This window comes from Rattus norvegicus, chromosome 14 (genome assembly GCF_036323735.1).
Source record: "Rattus norvegicus strain BN/NHsdMcwi chromosome 14, GRCr8, whole genome shotgun sequence".
Lineage (NCBI taxonomy): Eukaryota > Metazoa > Chordata > Mammalia > Rodentia > Muridae > Rattus > Rattus norvegicus.
In genome coordinates this window covers 98,734,744-98,758,578 of record NC_086032.1, presented here as the reverse complement: position 1 = coordinate 98,758,578, position 23,835 = coordinate 98,734,744, and the positions used below count along the sequence as shown (strand labels likewise).

Below are 23,835 nucleotides of genomic sequence, written 5' to 3'. Positions count from 1 at the left end.
ACCAGCTGTGCAAGCCCAGTCCTTCCCCAGCTTCTATCCTTACAGGGGGTATCGAGATCTGAAAGGAGAAGTCTTTGTCAACTAGCTCTGAGACAATAAACACCGGAGTGGACAAATGCCTGGCAGGTATACATGCTATGCCTTATCCTGTTCTGGGGTTTTTTGAAGTTCCTGCAGACTTAGTAAAGAATGTTTGAACTTAAATAAAAGGAAACACTTCTGAAGAAACGACAACAACAAAAGAGCAGAAGTTCACTATTTTATATTCTTATATAGGACGGGGAAACACGCACCACCCTTGACAATAGATCAGAAGGACAAACAGCACCAGATGTGTACAGAAGAAAGGTTTTTTGAAGTTTTTCACACTGAGCTGTTGGGTCTGTGCAGTACAGCCAAGCGCTCGTTTGCCAGTTCAGATAAGCCTCACACCTGTTTGCCTGTTTAAGTCACGTATACAAGTGACACATTGCTACACGGACAAGGTGTGTCCACTCACTACACTGAGAGGGTGTGTCCATTCACTCACTGCACTGAGAGGGTGTGTCCATTCACTCACTGCACTGAGAGGGCGTGTCCATTCACTCACTGCACTGAGAGGGTGTGTCCATTCACTCACTGCACTGAGAGGGTGTGTCCATTCACTCACTGCACTGAGAGGGTGTGTCCATTCACTCACTGCACTGAGAGGGTGTGTCCATTCACTCACTGCACTGAGAGGGTGTGTCCATTCACTCACTGCACTGAGAGGGTGTGTCCATTCACTCACTGCACTGAGAGGGTGTGTCCATTCACTCACTACACTGAGAGGGTGTGTCCATTCACTCACTGCACTGAGAGGGCGTGTCCATTCACTCACTACAGTGAGAGGGAGTGTTCTTTCACTCTTTCCATGTTTGGCCTGAGGGACTGAATCTCTGGATTGAGCAGCACATTCAGTATTTTTGTGTTTTCACTTTGGCCCATAGGAAGAGACACTTTTTATACTACGGCATCTACAGATATACACTCCTCAGGCCTGCGTTTGCAAATCACAGCAAGTTCCCAAAAAGCGTTTTAAGTGCGGCACGCAATCACTTCTAAAATGCTGGTAAAGCCAGTAAGTTGACTTGTGGCCAGCTCACGTGTGAGACACTTTGGCCTAATGCATGAATGGTGTTCTGTAACTCAGGTGAATTAGGATCAAACAACAGGAAGGAGGGATGGGTGTAAAGCTGGACAAGATGAAGAGTCACGTCCCAGGGTTAGAACACATGACACGGCTGGGAATGATGGCGCATGCCTGTGACCCCAGCCCTCGGAAGGCAGAGGCAGGAGGACTGGCTGGGGGAAACTGCATCTCAGGAAAACAAGAAACACTTTATGCAGAAGGACTATTTGGTATTTCGGCTCTCAGAACAGCATGTGTGTACTGTGCAGTAGGGATGTGCACAAGTCAGGTGTCGTTCTTCAAATGAAGTTAGGGTAGTTAAAGGAGGACTGCCTAGGATGCAAAGCCCTGGGTTGACCCCCGCACTGCATCAAAGATATAGAGAAGCACTTGCCTGTGATCTTTGCACTTGAGAAGACCAAAAGTTCTAGGCCATCCTTGGCTACATAGTCGGAGGCTAGCCTAGGATACATGAGACCCCGTGTCAAAATAGAATAATAATAAATTTACTTTAAAAAATATGTAAAACTCTTCACTTCCTCAGTTGTAATGTTAGCTGCTTGTCAGTGTCTAGTCTAGGTGTTTCTAGGCTGTTGGCTTCTTTGAGGATCTAAAATAAGGGCTTACTGTGATTTGTAAACTAGTAAGGAAACTTTATTCAAAAGCGAAGTGATAGTAGCAGTCAGAAAGGAAATGTGCTGTCAAGAATGACAGGGGGCCACACAAGTGAGGTTAGATATATACACTCCCCACACAGCAAGGCCCCCAGCTACTGTCTGAGTAATCCTGTGGTGGGATTCAAGAGAAAGAAGGGGTACCGAAAAGATAGCGACTCGGGGCTCAGGGGATTCAACACCTTCTTCTGGCCTCTTTAAGCACTAGGCACACATATGGTGCACACACAGACAGACAGAGAAAAACTCATGCACGTAAAACAATAAATACAAGGAGGAGTTCTATAATGTGTCTCATGTAATCATATGTATTCCCAGTTAAACATAGATGTAAGATGCTAAACGGTTTTACCCTGAGTTCGTGCAGAGGACAGTTTGTCTTCACGCTAGTACACACAGCCTAGTTTCAGAGAGATTGGGCCTCTTACCCTCCTACCAGTTATATCGAGAATGCATTTGAATAGACCCTGTTTATGCTTGGTGTTCATTGAGGGGAGGAGAAACTTGATCCATTGTTTGTAGTGGAATGTGCCGCAGCTTGACGCAAGTGGAGAAGGACTTAGGTTGCTAACAGATTGCTGGGCGTGTCGTTCAGAGGAGTGTGTGTGTGTGTGTGTGTGTGTGTGTGTGTGTGTGTGTGTGTGTATACAGGATGAGCAGGCGAAGGGCTTAGGTTGTCAAGTGCATCCGTACAAGTGTGCACAGCCTAAAGCAAGTGGAGTCCCAGGTTGCAAAGCTGTGCTTGCCCCTGAAGGTGCGCAAGTCACAGCCTCCCTGGGGCATTGCACATACAAATACTTCTCTAGGGCAGGGCTTGCCCAGGTGAAGTGCAAAGGGAAGCAGATGGACTTCATGGCTCTGGGCCTCGGGAAGGTGAAAAATCACCTCCAGAATCTTTTCGAGCCCAATGTCCTCTGCGTTGGAAGCTGAGTAAGGAGACGTGCTTACCGACAAAGCTTTAAAGGAACAAAACCTCTGGCCTGGCAAGCAACAGTTGCCTGGCTGCAGGAGTGCTCGGGCTAAGAGAAGCATCTGTGTTGGAAAATTGAGAATTGTGCTCTCCCCCCCCCCCACCCCCGCAGCCCTGGTGCTGGGAGCCAGCCAGGGGGAGGCCCTCCAACCCCTGGTATGCAGCGCCCAGGGCACTGAATGAAAGGAGTCTTAGGTGAGCCCTGTGATGGTTAACTTAATTGGATTAAGAAAAACCTCGGAAATTAGTGAGGCGTGCTCCTGAGTGTGGCTGTTAAGTGAGTCTCCATAGATGAGGATCGTGAGGCTTCTGACTTAAGGAACGGTTTAATTCACCGAGGGAGTCGAAATCTGAATGGGCTGTTAGGGGCACTAGGAGTGCGGACACTGCAGTGTTCTGAGGAATTGTATCTCCTCCAGCTTCCCTGTCTGCTGCGATTCCCCCGTGCTACGGTTCACTGAACCTTACAAACCTTGGAGTCAGTCAACAACCCCTCCCTTCATGTTCTCTCGTGTGTTTTAAACACAGCTGCAAGGAAGCTAGCACACCTCCGAGGACTTGGGATCTGGGTTGTGAGCGAAGTCGGTCGTCCTGCCGTGTGTGTGTGTGTGTGTGTGTGTGTGTGACTTCGTTGAAGGTGGGGTCCAATGTAGCCCAGGATGACTTTGAAATCCCAATCCTCCTACCGTACCTCCCAAGTACTAGAGTTGCAAGGCTTTCTTTTTCCTTTATCTTTTACTTATTTATTTTTTGACCGTTTAAACAGCTTTAAGGTAGGGTTCACGCTCAGTGAAAGGCGCCCATGGTGAGCCCACAGTTTAGCCAACTTTGAGACTCGAGCGCTCGTAACTACTACCGAAGTCAGTACACTGGGTTACTGTCCAAGCCGTGTCTTTTCTCAGTGTTTCCCATCCTTCATTGGAGCCTTGGACAGCTGGCTTTTTCTTCCCTCCCTCCCTCCCTCCCTCCCTCCCTCCCTTTCTTTTTATTTCTTCTTTTTCCTTTAGCCATTGGTTTGATCTACTGGAGTGTCATCTCCTGGTGATTATTGAACATGCATTTACTTTGACTTCTTTTGCTCAGGACAGTGCTACTGGGATGCTCTGTGCTGCTCTTGTTTTCTTTTATTGCCAACGGATGCCGCACCGTATTGGTTTATCACAGTCTACTTATCCATCTGCAATGGGCACGGTACTTGGGGGTACTTGGCGGATAAGGCTGTCATGCATACAGATCCTCCTGGAGATAACATAATTTTTGTTTCTCTTGGGCACACATCTGGGCATAGAAGTGCTGAATCATGGTGAATGTGATTTAGCTTTGTCTTGGACTGCCAAAGTACACTATATTCTTTTGAACTTTACCTTTTTTTTTTTTCCTCCCCCTTGGGCAGGAGTTGGTTTTTACCTGTAGTATTGTTTATAGCCCTTTGTTTTTAGTTGAATCTCACTGATGGTATTAAAATGAACTCTGTTAGGATCCATTCTGCATAAGATGGTACAAGGTTGGGGCTCATGGTTAAGAGATTAGGCAGGACAGGAAAGGATTTCAACCAAGGGTCTAGTAAGAGGGTCTATTTCTAACCTGTGAGTGGAAGACTCCTCATACCCACCCAGGAAGCAGCTAACCCTGAAGGATGTGAAGCATTTGCAGGGCAAATTATTTCCTGTGGGGAAGGTTTTCCTAGTCAGGGTTACATTGCTGGGATGAGACACCATGGCCTAAGCAGCTTAGGGAGCAAAGGGTTCATTTGGCCATGCTTCAAATCACCGTTATCTTCGAAGGAATTCAGGACAGGGACTCAAACAGTGTAGGAATCTAGGGGCAGAAACCAATGCAGAGGCTGTGGAAGAGCTTGCTGGATCACCAGCCCAGGGCTGGCACCACCCACCGTGGGCTGGGCCCTCCCCCATCAAGCTCTAATTGAGAAAATGCTCTGCAGCTAGATAGATTGAGATTCCTTTCAGATGACTCTAGCTCAGTGGTTTACCACCCTCCCAATGCTGTGACCCTTCTTTCGTGTCGTGGTGACCCCCAACCAGACAGTCATGCTGCTTCATAATTGTAGTTTTGCCACGGTTATGAACTGTAATGTAAATATCTGTGCTTCCCGATGGCTTTAGGCAACCCCCACCCGTGAACGTGTTACTCCATCCCCAAAGGGGTCTCCATCCACATGTCGAGAACTGCTGGTCTAGTTTGGGTCAAGTTGACATAAATCTAGTCAGACAGAAGGTGACGGTTCTCTAACTTGGCAGTCACCACAGCTTCCCTGTCCTCACAGAAGGAGAACCCTCTGGCCAACCAGGTCCGGGAACCGAGAATTAGCAAGTGGTAGGTGAAGACGGGAAGGTTGGCACAGGCTCTCTTGCTGCTCCCGAGGAGACGAGCAAACAGGAGATGCTAGACCTGGAGATGGGATAGGACGTTGTTTTGTAATGGAAGGAACGTAAATGTTTTTCTTTTCACAGCTAGACCAAAGACTACCCAATATAAGTTGCTAGTTTATCTTCCAAAAATTAAAAGGCGGGGGAGGTATGAAACCCAGGCCAGTCTTAAATGTACTCTATAGCCAAAGACAACTTTGAACTTCCTATCCTCTGCCCACTCCCTAGGGGCTCAGCTACTGTTTAAATGGGTGCTGGGGACCAAGCCTAGTTCACAATACTATCAACTGAGCCTCATCCCCAGTCCACAGCTGCTTGTTTAAAGAAAATATGCCCATGATAAGAACTCACGATTCTCAATAGTCCAGCTAAGAATCCCCGTTCTCCTGCTCTCGTGCAGGTGTACACTTGAGTGTTGTTCTTAAGGATGCCAAAACCAATTCAGGTATCATAGACCAGTAAGTGTGGGTTCACAGCACTCATGCTGGCTGGCACAGTGAGAGCTCTGAGTGAGTTCTGGATTTGATCTCCATCTCGTTCATACTGTTGGCTTGGGCGTTAACTGTCTAGTAACAAATGACTGCAGGACAGCAGCTTAAACTCCCACGCAGGAATAATCCCAGAGATCCGTGGGATGGGAATCTTGGCATTCAGCTTCTATCTGTCAAGGGCAGCAGTCAAGGAATCGACTAGCTCTCATCTGAAAGCTCGTCAGGTGGAGACTTTCTTGGCAGTCCCGTGGCTATTGGCAGAATTTAGCTTGCCGAGGTTTTGACTTGGAGCCATGGTTCCTACTCTGCTGTTGACTGGAGGTCACCCTCAGTTCCTCATCAAGTGGGGCTTTCCGGAATAGTTGCTCCCTTTCCAAGTGTGTAAGCCCAGAAAGACTGACAGGAGAGCATCCTACCTGAAGAGGAAGCTACAATTATAGGTGACCAAGCCACAGAAGCTCCTCTGTATTGTTACCATAGAAGAGGTTTTGTAATATAAAGGTTACAGGGAAATAATACTCATATTATGTGGTGACATGTCTTTTACGAAAAGGAGCATTAAATAAAGGGAAAGTAAACCATAAAGAAGAGGCAACTTCCTCATCTCCACCTGTCTCTTGTGGACCCACTCACCACTTCTGCTCCCTTGTATCTATTTTGAGCAATTCATAGATCCCTATCACCTCAAGGAAAGGGAATTATGAACGCCACAAGGCTATCTCAGATTGCCCAGCACTGGTTACCACCACTGCTCATCTCAGAACCCCAACACCATTGTGTGTGTGTGTATGCGTGGGTGTGCATGTGTGTGTGCATGTGTGTGTATGTGTGTGTATGTGTGTGTATGTGTGTGTGTATGCGTGGGTGTGTGTGTGCATGCGTGTATGTGCATGTGTGTGTGCATGTGTGTGTATGTGTGTGTATGTGTGTGTATGTGTGTGTGTATGCGTGGGTGTGTGTGTGCATGCGTGTATGTGCATGTGTGTGTGCATGTGTGTATGTGTATGCGTGGGTGTGTGTGTATGTGTGTGTGTATGTGTGTGTAGGTTTGCTTGCTGACTGAGCAGCCTGTCTTAACTCCTTTTCCTGATATTGTAATAAAATACCCTAACAAAAAAAGCAACTTTCAGGAGAAGAGGTTTATTTTGGCTCATGGTTCAAGGTATGGTCCGTCAAGGTGAGAGGAGCTCGAAGCGGCTGGGCGCGTTGCAGCCACATCAGAAAACAGAGTGGCAAAGGAGTGTGTTAACCTCACTTTCTCTTTCTAGTCACCCGGGGTATGTATGCCCAGGGAATGGTTCTACCCACCTCTAGGCTGTGTCTCTCTACCTCTGTTAGCCAAATTAAGATAATCCCTGAAAGGAACTGCCAGAAGCTCCTCTCTCAGTGCTCCCAAACCCTCCTAGTTCATAATTAATTCAGCAGCTCAACTTGCCTTCAGGGGCAGGAATTGATGGACAGTCCAGCCCAGGAATCCGTGTAAAGGATGACCCTGAGCCTTTCATTCTTCCAGACTCGTTGTTCCTGCTGGAAGTATATGGCTGGAATATGGTATTTTATAAATCAAGGACAGCTTCTACACAGAGCCTTGCTCCAAAGAAGATATTCCCAGCACTTGGGAGGAAGAGGCAGGTGGATCTCTGTGAGTTCAAGGTCAGCCTAGTCTATATAGTGAGTTGTCTCAGAAGAATAAGAAGAGGAAGAGGAGGAGGAAGAGGAGGAGGAAGAGGAGGAGGAAGAATAAGAAGAAGAGGAGGAGGAGGGAGAGGAGGAGGAGGAGAAAGGAAGAAAGAAGAAGAAAAGAAGAAGAAGAAGAAGAAGAAGAAGAAGAAGAAGAAGAAGAAGAAGAAGAAGAAGAAGAAGAAGAAGAAGAAGAAGAAGAAGAAGAAGAAGAAGACAGCAATAAAGATTGCAGGAATAGATAGATTTTGGACTCAGTCAGTTTCTTTGAGTCCAGTTTATTTGTTCGTTTGCTTGCTTGGGGTGTGTGTGTGTGTGTGTGTGTGTGTGTGTGTGTGGTATGCTTACATGTGCAGTACATCCCAGCGATCTAAGCTAGGCATCTTCTTCAATCATACTCTATTTTTGTTTGTGTGTGTGTTTGTTTGTTTGTTATGAGACAGGGTCCCTCTGTGTTGCCCTGGAAATCAATATGTAGTCTGGGTTGACCTCCAACTCACAGAGATCCACCTGCCTCTGCCTCTCAATGGCTGAGCACTACCACTCCTGGCTCCTTCAGTCTCAGGACTCCCAACAGTGAGATCTCAGATTCACATTCCTGCTTCTGGCTTTTATGTAGTCCCTGGGATTGGTCCTCATGATTGAGCCAAAAGCACATTACTAACTGAGCCATTTTTCCTAACCCCTATTGCCTTTAAAAAAAAACAACATGCTTTTATCCAAATATAAAATCAATTCCTATACATGTATTTCAAGACATCACAATGACTTTATTAATATGAAATATAAAGGGAAAATATTACAATAAAATGTGTTTATTTTATGTGTATTAATGTTTTGCTTATGTGTATTGATGTGTCTGTGCACCACATGTGTGAGTTACAGAAGGTTGTGAACCTTCATGTGGGGGCTGAGAATTAAATATGGTCCCCTGGAAGAGCAACCAGTGTTCTTAACTGCTAAGCCATCTCTCCAGCCTTGTAAAAATGTGCTTTAATATAGAAACGCAGGACTCTGTGGATGGACAGTTGTTAAAGTGAATGCTGTATATCCTGGGGACCAAAGTTTGGTTCTCAGCAGTCATGGAACAAACAAGGCATCCTACATAAGTCTTTGACCACAGCTCTGAGGAGGAGGGGGGAGGAGGGGGGGGAGAGGGAGGAGGAGAAGGAGAGGAGATAGGATTGCTGGGATTTGCTTGCTCCCAGGGCAGTGGGAAACTATCTTACAAAAATAAGGTGGTGGATGATTGAGATCACCTGACTTCCATGAACATCTGGCTTCATGTATAACCATACAGTGTCCATTTGTACAAACATGTGACAGAGCATGTACACATGCATGCATGTACACACACACACACACAAACACACACACACACACAAATAAATAAATAAATCAGTCTTTAAAACATAAATTCTCTAAAAGAGGTTGGATCCTTATTTCTGGTTTAGAATTGCTGCTGACTAAACATGGTGGCGCCCAGGGAGAGAAGGAGAAAGCCACCGCTCAGGAGCTAGCTGAATGCAGACTGACACTTTAGTGTAAAAGGGAGGACTTCAAGGTTATAAGTTACAACTTCTTAGCAAGATGAGTAATTCTTGTAAACTTTCAAAACAAACTATTATCCCGTAATTTACAAAGTAGCCATCCATGTTCCAGGAAGGTGGAGTCAAGGTGTGAAAAGTAAACCAGTCTCTTGGTTGGAGTTCGTCCAGGCTCGGTCAGGCATGTATAAATGAGGCTACTGTCATGATGAACACTGGGGGCTCCACAGGCTTTGAGAAAGTTAGTTGTATAGGATTTTTTTTGAACTTGCAAGGACCCTGGTACCCTCCCTTCCAAGATCCCCCAATTCTATAAATGGATCTCAATTACTGTAAGAACAATCAGGTTCATTGGTTGAATAGGCACGGTGATGCACACCTATGATTCCAGCATGGAGCTGTGGGAGGAAGGTGGGAGGTTTAAAGTCAGCTGGGACTGCACAGTAAGACCTTGCTTCAGCATTAACTAAGTGAAAATCCTGAAGCTGGAGAAGTGGCTCAACCATTGGAGTGCTGACCACTCGTGCAGAGGACTCCCATTCCCAGTGCCCACATCAGATGACTCATCTGCAGCTACAACCTACAGGATCAGCACCCTTGTTTACCTCCACTGGTGTGTCTGTACACTTGTATGCACTCATGCATGCGGGAGCGTGCACACACACACACACACACACACGCACGCTCACACACACGCACACACGCTCGCACAATTAAATAATAAAGTAAATCTCAAAAACAAACAAGCACAACAGAACTAGTGGTGCATAGAAGGACCCACAGTTCAACATCATCCCTTCTGCGCGGTGAGTTTCAAGGCTGTGTAAATGTTTAGCATGAGCCGGGGTATCTCTCCAGGCTAGGACACTTGCCTACTATACGCAGAGCCCCAGGTTATAGAACCACAGTATTTAAAACACACACACACACACACACACACACACACACACACACACACACACACAAACAACAAAAACCTACGACCCTGACAAAACGCTCGCTTTCTTTTCCCACAGAAACCTGTTCCCTTCCAATCTTGTGGTTGCCGCATTCTCTACGGTAAGGTTTGATACTTTGTCGATTACATGAAACTGTAGAAACTAATGCACCAGAGTTTGGTAAAGTACAGGAAGGAGGGATTCTAGGGTCTAGGGCAATCCCTCCCCAAATCCTTCATGAATGAGACTTCTTGGGAGAAATGACCCTGAGATCATGATCAGGCCTTGAAGCAGGAGGGAAGCAGAAAATGGTCTGCATATGTTAGGGTCAATGGTGGGGCCACAGAGGGAAGGAGAGGCTTCCCTTTGAAACCTGGAGAGGAGCTTCATTAAGAGTGAGAATAAGAGGGTTGGGGAGGTCCTCCGTGAGGAAGATGGATGTGCCGGAGCAATCCAGAGGGATCTTGTTATAAACAAAACTCAGTAACATCGCGGTCAGTTTTTATAGAAGCATACTTGAACCAACGACCACAAAAACCCTTTAGGATGTAGAAAGGGAGCTCTCACATCCTTTTACATCATTTAGAAAATGCCTTCAAACCATTATTTGGAGACTGTCTGAAGCATAGAATTTCAGAAATCATGCTTTTATTCTGACTGTAAAGGTGGTATGTCTATTTTACTGAAGGTGGGGAGGGGTGACATCACATCTAAGGTGAAGCAGAGGGAACAACACAAAGAACTTCCGGGTACTTGTTACAGACGGGTTGGGTGGGCGTGGTCTCCCAGCCACCCCAGTCACAGGACAGTTGAATATGTCTGCCTCTCTGAAACTTTGATAAAGCAAAGAGAAGCCAAGGCTCTTGAAGTGTGGGCTCAAGCAGGCGCTCAGGCCTATACCTCTCCGCGGGTGTCTCTGACAGTTACGTAGCCACATGACCTCCGTAGCAGGGAGAGGGATTTGGTGCACGCCATGCAAAGGTGTGCATCTACTCAAATAACAGTAGGACCAAGGCCTGGGAGACTTGGCCTGAAGACAATGCCTCGCCTCGTGTCCCTTTCTCTGGCGGTGGGCAGCTCAAGCCGGATTAGAAACAGATGCCAAAGAGCATCCACCCTCGGGTCATTCTGGAACACAGTAGAGCATAATAGGTAAACGAAAAATGTGATGAACTTCGTCTTTCTGGAATTGTGCCAAAGTTCTTAATATGAAACCCGGCCTGCTGGAGGATCAAACTGTCAGCGGGAAATAGCGTACGTCTTCTTTACCCTGTTGCCCAAGGCACAGATAGAAATCCTCACTTCCCTCGGTCCCTAAATAACCCAGAAGCGTAAGAAGGCCTCGCTGCCTGTGTGTTAATGTAACTTAGGCAGGATTCAGAGGTCAGCGTCAGGCCAGCCAAGGGAAGCTTGCCCAACACACTCACTGTGAGTAGTCAGCGGCAGTAGATGGGGAACTTGCCATGTATGTCCTTAGTGTCTCTGGTGGGCCTTTATACCTGGTCCCTAATGACTGGTTTCCTTTCTCCTTATTAGTCTGCAACCAGTTACACAGTGGTCGTCCATAACTCCAGCTTGGGGAACGTGACCAAAGAGAAGGTAAGGCTCTTCCCAAGATCGCTTATGGAAATGTGTGGAAAGCAAACCAGCTTCCTTAATGGAGGACAGCCACGACGTGTCTGTAACTTACTGGGATTGGAAATTGGGGGGTCTCAATGGAATACTTAAAACCTCCAGGGTGTGTTTACTCCTTACACCACCGCCACCAAACACCAGAGTCGAGAGCACGGGGATCTCCAGAGTTCTTTAAGCTGCCAGTTCATAACACCCCTTCTAGCTAAAATGCAGTGGAAACGTGTCTCAGCATAACCTACACATGGAACTTTAAAAACTTAACACTTACATGGGAGAAATAAAAAATAACCCCAAGCATTTCACCATGCAAGTAGACAATTTAGAAGATACAACAAAGGTTCTGTATATTCGCATATACTTGGAATTAATAAACTTGGCCTTAAAAACAGTGAGGCCTGGTATTGATAGAGCACAGTTGAGCCTGAGGCAGGAGAATCATTGTGAGTTCTAGGATAGCCTAGGCTATATAAGAAGATTCTCCTTCAAAAATTAAGGAATAAAGTAAAGCCACAGTGAGCTGAGCATGGTGGGATGTGCCTGTAGTTTCAGCCACTTGAGCTGAGACAAGAGGATCACGTGAACCCAGGAACGAAGGCCAGCTAGGGCAATGTGGGGAGACCCCATGGCTGTAAATCTAAGAAAGGTGTGTCTGCTGGAGAGCAGTAGGGAAGCTGAGACACGAGTTTCAAGTCAGCTTGACGCTAGGGCTACAGAGCGGACGTGCCTGTTTCAGAATAACAGAAGAGGTAAGACAGAATTCAGGCTAATGTTGTTGGTACATTTTTTTTGCACATTGGTGTGTGTGTGGTGGGGGGGGGTGCTAAGTAAATACTTACATATTTGTCTGTATAATAACACAGAATGCCACAGCTGAATCTTCAGGTTGCCGTGTGGTACCAGTGATCTGAGTCTTGGTACTTTGTCTTGTCAACACACTTTTCTTTTTTAAAGAATTTTTTATTTATGTTATGTATATGAATACACTGTAGCCGTCTTTAGACACACCTGAAGAGGGCATTGTATCCCATTACAGATGGCTGTGAGCCACCATGTGGTTGCTGGGATTTGAACTCAGGATGTCTAAAAGAGCAGTCAGTGCTCTTAACTGCTGAGCCATCTCTCCAGTCCCTCAAATATAATATGAATGCCTATGTGTCTATGAACTACATGCATGCAGTTGCCTATGGAGGCCAGGAGAGGGCACTGGGTCTCCTGAAGCTAGAATTTCAGGCTGTCATGTGGGTACTAGGACTTGAACCCAGGCCCTCTGGAAGAAAAGCCAATATTCTTGGTAAAGTTAGAAGAAAATGGTGTTTCCCTCGACTTTAGACCAACCTTGGAAAGTTCGAGTTCTTTGTGTGTATAAAACAGAATCAAGCCAGGAGTAATGGCGCATGCCTTTTAATTCCAGCTCTTGGGAGGCACAGGAAGGTGGGTCTCTGTGAGCTTAAGGTCAGCCTGGTCTACAGAGTAATAAGTTCCAGGACAGTCAGGGAAGCATAGTGAAATCCTGTCTCAAAACAATGAAGCAGAGTCGTGACTTACGAACCTCGGGACAGCCTGATCCCCACTGCAGATGGCTTGAAGCGGTGTGCGCAGGGTCTACTGGGACTGTCTGAAGGCTCACGCAATGCAAGCGTCCCAGGATCTACCTGTCTCTGTAATACCTTCAAGTTTGGTCTAACCTGGCCTTTCTGACTGTTCTGATTTCCCCAGTGGAAGTGCTAGTGACCCACAGGTATCCCCCAGCCGATGTCCCTGCTCTCCCAGGTAAATTCAAGAACATTAGCTCTTCCACAGAGGAGCGGTGTGGCCCTGCCAATTCCAGGATTCTTTTTTTAAAGACACAAGTAGAATCATCCTTGGGAATGCCACTGGCAGAATTAACCCAGAGAACCCAGCCTAAGGACACATGAGAGGCTTCAGCCCTAACCTGTGGCTCTCCGCCATGCCTGCTCTGGTCTCCTGGGATCATTTGCCACGGGTACAAACCTAGCCTTTTATTGAATCATTAATTCAGTAAACAGTGACAGTTGGCAGCCACTGGGTGCCACACTCAGGTGACGCTCCCCTAGACAGAGCCCCGCCCTTTTCTTAGCCCCTGGTCTACTCGGCACTCCCTACCGAGGATGAGCTTAAAATATCTGCAAGTGGACACTAAGAGAGCTTTCCTCCCCAAAACAAACAACAGAACCTCTGGGGATATCACTCCATTGGTAGAACTGCCTTCCACGCAGAAGCTCTGGGTTCATCCCCAGACCCTCTAAAACCAAGCACGGTGGTACACACCTGTAATTCTGACACCCAGGATGTAGAAGCAGCTGAATCAGTGAAGGTCGTCTTATTAAGTTCAAGACCAGCCTGGGCTACCAGAGACACTGCTTCCCCAAAACAACAACAAAAAAAAAAAAAAAAAAAAAACCAACAATTTGATTTCCTAGGAATACTCTTAAGTACTTCATGCATATAGCATATAACATACTCGAACTTCCTAACCACTACATGTCAGCTGCTGCTTTTATCCTCGTTCTGAAGAATACCTTCAGAACCAATGCACAGAGAGACTGAGTTACTCACCTCAACTCAACTCAGACTCCATAGCTGGGCTTCCTCACCCGTCGCCACTCCTGGAAATGTTCCTGGTAGATGTTTATTAGTGTAAACAAAGCGGGCTTTTCCAGGGGTGTCTTCCCGTACCCCCGAATTACCATTAGACCTGAGGTGTATCTTAATGACCAATCAGAAGAAAATGACACCACTACCCATCGGTTTTTACGACATGTTTGCTTGGTCACCAGCGAGTTTCACGGAGTCACACCTTTCACTCGGATGTGCCTGGAAATTAGTGAACTCTATTGAGAGTGTATTTGCAGTCAATTTAAGGGTCTGTTTATCAGATACTGGGCCACAGCCTGGCTTTCCTGACACTGGAAGGGATGAGGGACCTGGGAACTATGTAATCCAGTAATTCTTTACTGCCCTGGGCTCACAGGAAAGAGGAGTGCTTCTGACCTCTGTCCAGCCTACTCACCTTGTCATACAAGGGCTGAAGGGTTCAAAACACTACCAGCCTTTTTTTTTTTTAAGCAGAAAACATTATATTAAAAAATTAGTCTAGGATCTGGTGGCTTGACTATCAGATCAAGTCGTAGGCTGCTGGGTTCTGATGACTCCAGTGGGATCCATGGGATCCACGGCGAAGGAGAGCTGACTTTATCCTCTCTGACGTCCACGTGTGTGTGTGTGCGCATCGACACGTGGGTGCTGTGCCATGTGTGTGCACACAGCTGTGCACGTCGTAAGTAAATAAATGCAGTTTTTAAAAACCAGCAGTTGAGAGCTGAATCCCGAGGCTCAGAGAAGGCAGTTAATCCCAGAGCTGGAACTACTCTCTGGAGTTTTTACCATCTTGCAAGCTTCTGTATATCACTCTGTGAAGGTTTTTCTTCTTGTCATTTAGAATCATGTTATTTACTCTAATTATTTACTCTAAATTATTCTAACTTATTTAGAATGATTTTAGTGTGTGTCTGTGTGTCTGTGTGTCTGTGTGTCTGTGTCTGTGTTGGGTTTTATGCCTGAGAACAGCCACCCGAGGAGACCAGAAGAGGGTATTAGACCCCCCCCAGAGGTGGACTTACAAATGGGTGTGAGCTGTCTCTCCTAGATACTGAGAACTGAATTCTAGTCCTCAGTAAATGCTCATTAAGAGCCTGGGCCATCTCCCCAGCCCCTGTTTGTTTGTGAGATGGAGTCTCAGTGGCCTTGAACTAGAATCTTGCTGCCTCAGCCTCCAAAGGATTGAGTTCCACCACTACCAGATCATGCCCTCGCAGTGATGTTTTGACAGGACGAGATGCTGTTTACTCTGAATGGCCAAGGAAGTCAATTGCTGGGGACACAAAGGCTATGTTATGTCTACACCTCTCTCTCTCTTCTCTCTTCTCTCTTCTCTCTTCTCTCTTCTCTCTTCTCTCTTCTCTCTTCTCTCTCCTTCTCTCTCTCTCTCTCCCTCTCTCCTTCCCTCACTCCCTCCTTCCCTCTGTCCGTCCCTCCCTCCCTCTGGTTATGACTTTTAGTTTTTCACATTAGAGTTTCACTGTGTTCCTGACTTTCCTGGAAACTGATGTTCCAGGAAATGTTCTGTAGACCAGGCTGGCCTCATAGTCACAGAGATTGGCCTGCCTCTGCCTTCCCTAGACACCCAGCTGTCTACACATCTTCAGTGGGTGGTTTACTAAAGACCCTTGGGGAAAGCCCACACGACTCCTGAGACTTGCCAGCCGGGAGGTCAGTATAAGATCCGAACGGCAAAAGGTGTTCTGACTCGGGAGATGACAGTTATGGCCTTGGGTCTCTGAAGGAACGTCTAGTGGCCAGATTTTCTGGTCTTGGTTTGTTCTTTTGAGACGACGTCTTACTTTATAGCCCAGGCTAGCCTCAAAACGCCAATGCTCCTCTCTCCAAACCTCGGATTACAGGTGTGAGCAGTCACTCCTGGCTAATAACTGTGTACTCTCCAACTCTGCCTCCTGCTGTTTTCTGCTCCTTGGTGTGTAACTCACCGAAGATTAGAGAGAGCATGAGCATGTGATTATTCTGCAGTGTTTCAGACACAGCGCAGACCCACTCTAACGTCACATTCCTCTGGCGTTGAACTTGACTCCGTCTGTCTCTTCTGGTCTACAGATCCCCGTCGTCACTGATGTGAAAGGGATGAACATCTTAGGACTGGTCCTTTTTGCCCTGATGTTAGGAGTGGCTCTAAAGAAGCTAGGCCCCGAGGGAGACGAGCTCATCCGATTCTTCAATTCCTTCAATGAGGCAACAATGGTGTTGGTGTCGTGGATCATGTGGTGAGTGCCATTCTGCCATCTCTTCTCTCTGGCCCCTGGCGTCTAGGAAAAATGTCAGTACTCCAGGTTACCCCGTGGAACACCTGGCCACGTGCCTGGAGTGCGCTGGTGAAGCCTAGCCTGTCGTGGTACCAATGGTTGGACCAGAGTGATGGCTCAGTGGACAGGAAGCCTAACGACCTGAGCTTGATCTCTGGAAGCCACAGTGGGAGGAGAGAACTGATGCACAAAAGTTGGCTTGCAACCTTCCCATGCACACACACACACACACACACACACACACACACACACACACACTAATGACGATGATAATGCTTTAAATCTTTAAAGAAGGGATGCAGTAGTTCCCCTTCTTGTCTGGGTCACCTAGAGATCCAGGAGCACACACTGTTGGGACCAATGTTGGGGTTTAAATCTCGGCTCCCGCCTGGACAAAGCACACCGAACCAACATGGTTCCACGTAGAGAGGTTTAATGAGAGAAGAGGAAAGGCCGGCCATGAGCACATGGAGGGAAGGAGGTGGGGTGGGTAGAGAGAAGAGACAGGGAAGAGGGGAAAAGCAGGGAAGAGAACAAAAAGCAAGAGGGAGAGGAGGGGGGCAAGCAACCCCCTTTGTAGTCAGGCACAGCTGGCTGTTGCCAGGCAACTGTGGGGCGGAGCCTACCTGGCTGTTCCCAGGTAGCTGTGGGGGTGGAGCTTAGGCAGAATACCAACAACCACGATCCACTTATGAGTTCACATGTTAGCTCCTGACTGCTTAGGTAAAACTTGAAATGGTCTTTTATGAAAGTTTTTAATTTGTAAGTTTTTCTTTGTGCCAAATTAATGAAAGTACAGCTGCTCAATGGAAATCATTAGCTTGAGTCCTGGCTAAAAAACAATGTGACCATCTCCTTTAGAGCAACCTCAGATCTTAAAAGCCTTTCCTGGCATTCTGCCTGACTTGGTTAGGGTTTCTATTGCTGTGGTAAAAACATCATGACCTTAAACAGCACGGGGAGGAAGAGGTTAGTTTAGCTTAAAGTTTCATATCATATCCCAACAGGGCCCGGAACTCAAGCAGGGCAGGCCCAGGAGCCAGGAGCTGATGCAGAGGCCATGGAGGGATGCCACTTACTGGCTTGTACTAAGGGCCTGCACAGCCTGCTTTCTTATAGCACCCAGGACCATCTCAGGGTGGTGTCGGGCAAGGTCAGCTGGGCCCTCTCATATCAATCATTAATCAAGAAAATATATGACCTCACAGGCTGATCAAGTGGGGGCGTTTTCTCAATAATGGTCTCTCTTCCCAAGGACTGAGCCAGCCTGGGACAAGGTGACATAAGAACTAGCTAGCAGCACATCACCTAGGCAGAGCCCTGGAATTTACCCAGTTGTTATCCAAGCTAATGCTGTCCGTTTGTTATTATCCAAACTAACGATATCCAATCGTTGTTAATAGCTAGTTTATGAAGCTGGGCATGGTGGTGCATGCCTTTAATCCCAGCACTCGGGAGGCAGAGTTCAAGGTATGAGTTCAAGGATAGCCTGCTCTACAAAGAGAGTTCTAGTGTCGGCGCCTGCACCGACACGGTACGGAGAATCAGGTGAAAGCCTGTGGGATGAAAGAAACACACACACACAGGTTATTCGTGTCAAGCCAGAAGAGGAAGAGAGCCTCTGGTTTCTTTATTGACCAAACTATATATCCACAGAACACCACTTAGCAGGTATCTGTCAAGCACAGTGGGGAACCCTGGCTGAGACTTCGGTAACAAAGGACCGACTATGTGGCCTGAATAAATTAGGGAAATAACCAGGAAGGCCAGCCTAATTCTGACTCAGGTGAGAAGTACCTGGCCAGAGTGTTCCCAGTTGGGGACAAAAGGCTTCCACATGCAAGGGCAGGGGTCAGCAGGGGTCAAACCTTGCTGGAGACCCAGAAGGGTCTTGTTCAGGCTGACAACATTCTGTGAATGTAAACTTCTTGTGCCATAAATTACAGGGAGGGGCTTTTGATCCTACAATCTAAGACTAAGGCCACACAGTGACAAAGCAACCAGGCCCAAATCTAATATGGCTCCCACATTCTAGGACAGCCAGGGCTGCACAGAGAGACCCTGTCTGGAGAAATCAAACAGACAAACTAGTTTATTCCTTCACATACAAAGTATCTCTTATTGTCAACTACCAATTATCCCAGCATTTTTTTCTCTCTGCTGATTTAGGTACCAACTGGACTGGTTATAGGAAAAATTTGAAACCGACAAGCCAAATCCAGACCAGTGGTGTTTCTTTTGCTCAGAGTTTAAAAAAAAAAAAAAAAAATCACATATACCAGCTCTCACTGCATACACACCTCTTTACTTGACTGTTGTTATTCTGGGGAGAGAACTGATGTTTGGTTTGGTTTGGTTTGGTTTGGTTTGGTTTGGTTTGGCTTGGCTTGGTTCAGTGAGGCAGCATCTCATGTAGCCCAGGCTGGCCTTGAACTTGCTATGCAGCCGAGGATGACCTAGAACTCTGCACCCCGTGTCTGGATCTCCCAAGCACTGGCAGACCAGCTTTACCTCATCCCACAGCCCATAGTGTCCTTATGACTGAAAACAGTGTGTTTACACTCTTAGAGTGTGGGCTGGTGTGCAAGCAGGCAGTTCACGGCAGGGACGGCTACTACGAGCAGGACACAGCCTAAGGGGTGCCTACCCCAGGGATAATCGAGTAATGGCGAGTTGGTTATTCAGTTGATGGCAGTGAGAACAGGCCTCTAGGGCTGGCCTTCAAAGTTGTGACAATGAAACCGTCTTCCTGACGTCTCCAAAAGTCTCCCCTGGGTGGCCATTGGTGCAGGAGCAGGGTTGGTGGCTTCCCTCTAGACTGCTGGTGGGAACTGGAATTGGCACCGCCACTTCAGCACTGTTTCTTATTTAAAATGTGCACACCTTCAGATCAGCAGGGCCCCCACTTGATGTCCTGACCCAGAGAGCACAGGCACATGGGCACACACAGACAGGTGTGTTTCCAAAGACTTAGGAGGACACCCAGGCACTTCCACTGAGGACATACAAACCACAAGGACGTGAAGCTACACAAATCTGTAATCCCACCCACCTCCCCGGAAGGGGGAAGTCAGCAGCAGATCAGGAGATCAAGAACAGCCTTGGCTACTTGTGACCATGCCTCAAACCCAACAACAACAACACAGTAGTGTGCTGAGGATAGAAACAGCCCAAATGTCTATCTGTGGTAGGTGGGTGGATGTATGTTCTGCTTTTGGGTGGCTACAACTGCTGTTACCCCAGGCCGGCTGGGGCGGAGGGGGGCAGAGCTGCTGTACTGGAGTAGAGCTGTCTGGGGTGATGGAGACGCTTCTGGGCTGGGTGGTGGGAATGGCTGTCCAGCAGTTCAAATGTACTCCATGGCGATCAACTCTACACATAATGAACCTTTCAATGCTAAACTTCATGTGTGTCCCATCACCATTTTTTTAAAAGGTGAATTTCTCAACACTGATACAAAAAGATCTGGGAAGCATGGTGTGGAATGGGAGACAGCTCAGATGTAAATGCTCTCCTGCCTCTAGGTACCCAGGAATGTCTAGGTGCAAGGGGTGCTTGTCTGAGGAGGAATCTGGCTTGAGGATGGTGCCGGAAGAGCAGTGTTCTAGTCCTCAGGAGGGGGTGTGTTCTTATCTGAAGATGACACTTAAAATTCCTAATCCTGTTTAGAACGTCTCCAGAAAGAAAACGCAGTCTCACTGGCCACCTCCACCGGGATGCTCCGGGGCTGATGTGTGAGACTTCATGTTCCTCACACTTCTGCTCCCTATGAAGTTTGAACTAGGAGGTATTATTAGCTATAAATCAAAATTTATAGTTGAAGAATTGTTACTAGATTGATATGAAATTTACCACAACTGACTTTTGTTCTTCGTAGTTTCCATAATTTATTCCTTTTCTCCCTTTAAAAAGAAAAAAAAATCTTCCTCTTCTGGCAGTGTTCCCAGAATATCATTGTTAATGAATTTTTCCCACGGGATCATGTCTTCCAAGCCACAAAGAATGTAAAACTTCACGGAAGCCCCGGGCCGTGTTCACTTCGTATCTCGGCAGTCCTGTGGGATTCTTGTATTTCTGAGTTCTCAGGACAAGTCTGAGCAAAGTTAAAAGTCGAGCTCATAATGGCACACACACATGGCCTTTCACTTTTCGTCCTTTGCCCTTTGCCATGTGGTTGGTGGCAGTCCATCAGTTAGGAACAATGCATGCCCAGGTATAATGGCACCCAGTCCCGCTCAGGAAACCCAGACAGGAGGATCGCAAGTTACATGCTAACCTGGACTGTATAGTGAGACCGTGTGTAAACGGAAGGACAGGGGAGGAAGAAGGATAGGAAGGAGAAAAGCTAAAAGAAAGGCATGCATACACCAGAGGGAAGACGTCTATGTGGGAGCGCTCACCCTGTGGGAGCGCTCGCCCAGAGGATCGTCTCAATTATTCTCAGTCACACAAACTGTTTATTAAAAAAAGACTCAGTCCACCCCATCTGTTTTTGTTTTTAGAGTTACTCCGTGGGAGGCTCAGTATCTCCCAGCCTCATCACCTCCCTGATGAGTATCTGTTTATTCGCAGGTACGTACCTATCGGCATCATGTTCCTGATCGGAAGCAAGATTGTGGAAATGCAGGACCTCATCGTGCTCGTGACTAGCCTCGGGAAATACATCTTCGCCTCTATACTGGGCCATGTTATCCATGGAGGAATTGTTCTGCCTCTTGTCTATTTTGCTTTTACGAGGAAAAACCCGTTCACGTTCCTCCTGGGCCTCCTCACCCCGTTTGCGACGGCTTTTGCGACCTGTTCCAGGTGAGTGGGCTTGGGAACCAACCGAACGGGTACGGAGCCGGGTGAGCCCAGTGATTCTCTTGGGAACACTGGGGCAAGCTGTGGCCCTGAGGGGTTCCGCGTGAATAATGTAACAAGTGAATCCTGGATCCTGGGACTTGACAGTCACACTGGAAACTTGGCAAGAGGTCGGGCTGGCCGCCTTCATTTTGAGGGAAGGCGGCCAGACGCTGGCGGGGACGCCCCACCCGTAGGTCCCAGGGTCTGCGCCCAGTGGTGTTCACCTGGCTGGGGACCGTTTCCATGCTTGGTTGTTTTGCCCATCTCTAGCTCAGCAACCCTTCCGTCTATGATGAAGTGCATCGAGGAAAACAATGGCGTGGACAAGAGGATCAGCAGGTTCATCCTTCCCATCGGGGCCACAGTCAACATGGATGGGGCCGCCATCTTCCAGTGTGTGGCTGCAGTGTTCATCGCCCAGCTCAACAACGTGGACCTGAACGCGGGACAGATTTTCACCATTCTGTGAGCCCGATACTCTTTCCTACCTTGCTAGGCCTGGCTTAAAACTTGGATGTGTGTGTGTTCGCGATCTCCTTTGGCGGAGGTGGGGTGGGGTGGGAGGGGAAGGGGGTGGGAGGGGGAGGGAAGACACCAATCCCAGCATCGCTCGGGTGTCTCGTTTATAAAGGTGGGTTGGTGAGAATTCATCATAGTCGCCTCTCCGTTTCCTGAGGCTGTCTTAGTTTTCTTGCCGCTGGGACAAAATACCTGACGGAAAGCAACTTAAGCAATACACATCTGGAACGATAAAGGCACAAAAAGATGAGTGCAGGTGTTCGGCTGGCTTTGTCCTTTTTCCGTTTTCATACAGTCTAGAGCTCTAGCTATGGTATGATGCTCCCTACACTTACGGGGAGTCTTCCCATCCCAGTTAACCCTCTTTGGAAACGTCCCCACAGACACATGCAAAAGCCATGCCTCTTGCACTTTCCCAATAAAATCAGACGACAATCCGAGTCATCTGTCACAGGGCTCAGGTTCCAGGACCATCTTTCCCCAGCAGACAATAGGTAGTTGGAATAGTTGGGTTTTGCATTGCTGTGACAAAATGTTTGGCAGAAACAGCTTAAAAGATGAAAAGTTTATTGGAGCTCATAGTTCAGAGGAATTTTGGTCCATCGAGGTCGATAATGTCTTGTTTACGTGGTGATAGGCAGGAAGCTGAGGATGCAGGACAGGGCAGGGCAGGGCAGGGGGCAGGGATAATCTCCAAGGCCCATTCCTAGTGAGCTATGGCCAAGCCCCACCTCCCAAAGACTCTACAGCCTTCAAAGTCCAGCTGCCAGCTCACAACTGAGTGTTAAAAGCAGCCTGAAGGGGGTTGGGGATTTAGCTCAGCGGTAGAGCACTTGCCTAGCAAGCTCAAGGCCCTGGGTTCGGTCCCCAGCTCCGAAAAAAAGAAAAGAAAAGAAAAAGAAAAAAAGCACCCTGAAGGGGATAGTTCAGGTTCAACCGTGTCAGTAATGCCTTGTATATAATTTGCACACATTTTCCTCAATACTTCAAATCATTTCTAGATTACTTATGTACTTAATATGATGTAAGTGCGATGGGAGTCTTTGCTATACTGTATCATTAAGGCAATAAGAAAAAAAACGGTCTTCAGTCGTTACCGTTTGTTTTCGGTATTTTTTGGGTCATCGATTGGCTTACTTTGTGAGCACAGAACTGGAGGGTGTGAGGTCTGAGTGCACTTGAAGGAGGTGTCACCTGTCAAGTGTATGGTTGTTATTTTTAAGTCATGGCTGCAATGCTCTGTCATTCCCTGGGCCCCCCTCCATGCTCTGTGTTCAAGGCTGCCTTTGCTCTGCCGTGCCCTAGGGTGACCGCCACCGCATCCAGTGTTGGAGCAGCGGGTGTGCCGGCTGGAGGGGTCCTCACCATTGCCATCATCCTAGAGGCCATTGGACTGCCCACGAACGACCTCTCTCTGATCCTGGCTGTGGACTGGATTGTGTAAGTAGCTGACACTGAAGACCCTAGAGTAAAGAGAGTCTGTTGGTGTCCACTAGACCTGGCGCATGCAGAGACGCTTAAAACCACCCTCGCTTTGGACGGCATCTGTAGGTAAGCCAGCAGAGCCCGATTTCTAACTCTGAGGAGTCAACAGTATAGCGGACGAGAGAGAGGCCATGAACATTCACAGATGCGAGCCGACCTTCCGGGACTTGCTTGTAGCATTCAGCGGGTTAAGGGGCTGAGCGAATGAGGGCAGAGTGGAGCGTCAGTGACTGGAGCGGTGGTTGTTCCTGGCCTGGAAATAGCTGAGGAATTGTTGCTATGCAGGGAGAGCATGCACACACCCTGGGCTTGGACTCAGGAGAAGTTAGGCGAGGAGGTGACCCGGCTGCCATCCCTGCAGCTCCTTACAGACACAAGAGTGTCTGGAGATTGATCACCGGAGCCTTCTGACACCCCATGCAGGCCAAATTCACCACATTGGGCATTTTGATTCGTGATACTTCTAGCTGTGATCCACTCGTCTATTGGGACTCTGTGCTTTCAATGTTCTATAAGAAAGTCGACTAAGACAGTGGTTTGGGAATAGCAGAGTTCAGGGTAAGAAAACAAGCATTTAGCCCAGGCTTTTCCAGGTATCTTGCTACCATAGTAGAAGCCT

At 47.6% G+C, this 23,835-nt stretch overlaps 1 protein-coding gene across 2 annotated transcripts in view; it reads left to right on the top strand.

The window, feature by feature from the left end:
* The window catches only part of Slc1a4 (solute carrier family 1 member 4), a 43,027-nt gene that overhangs the window by 3,094 nt on the left and 16,098 nt on the right, over window positions 1-23,835 (top strand). For both annotated transcript variants that reach the window (XM_063273236.1, NM_198763.1), the window contains exons 2-7: window positions 9,916-9,958; window positions 11,374-11,436; window positions 16,162-16,328; window positions 20,940-21,173; window positions 21,483-21,677; window positions 23,037-23,171. In XM_063273236.1, the coding sequence (XP_063129306.1) occupies window positions 9,916-9,958; window positions 11,374-11,436; window positions 16,162-16,328; window positions 20,940-21,173; window positions 21,483-21,677; window positions 23,037-23,171 (837 nt within the window). The remainder of the gene's footprint in view (window positions 1-9,915; window positions 9,959-11,373; window positions 11,437-16,161; window positions 16,329-20,939; window positions 21,174-21,482; window positions 21,678-23,036; window positions 23,172-23,835) is intronic.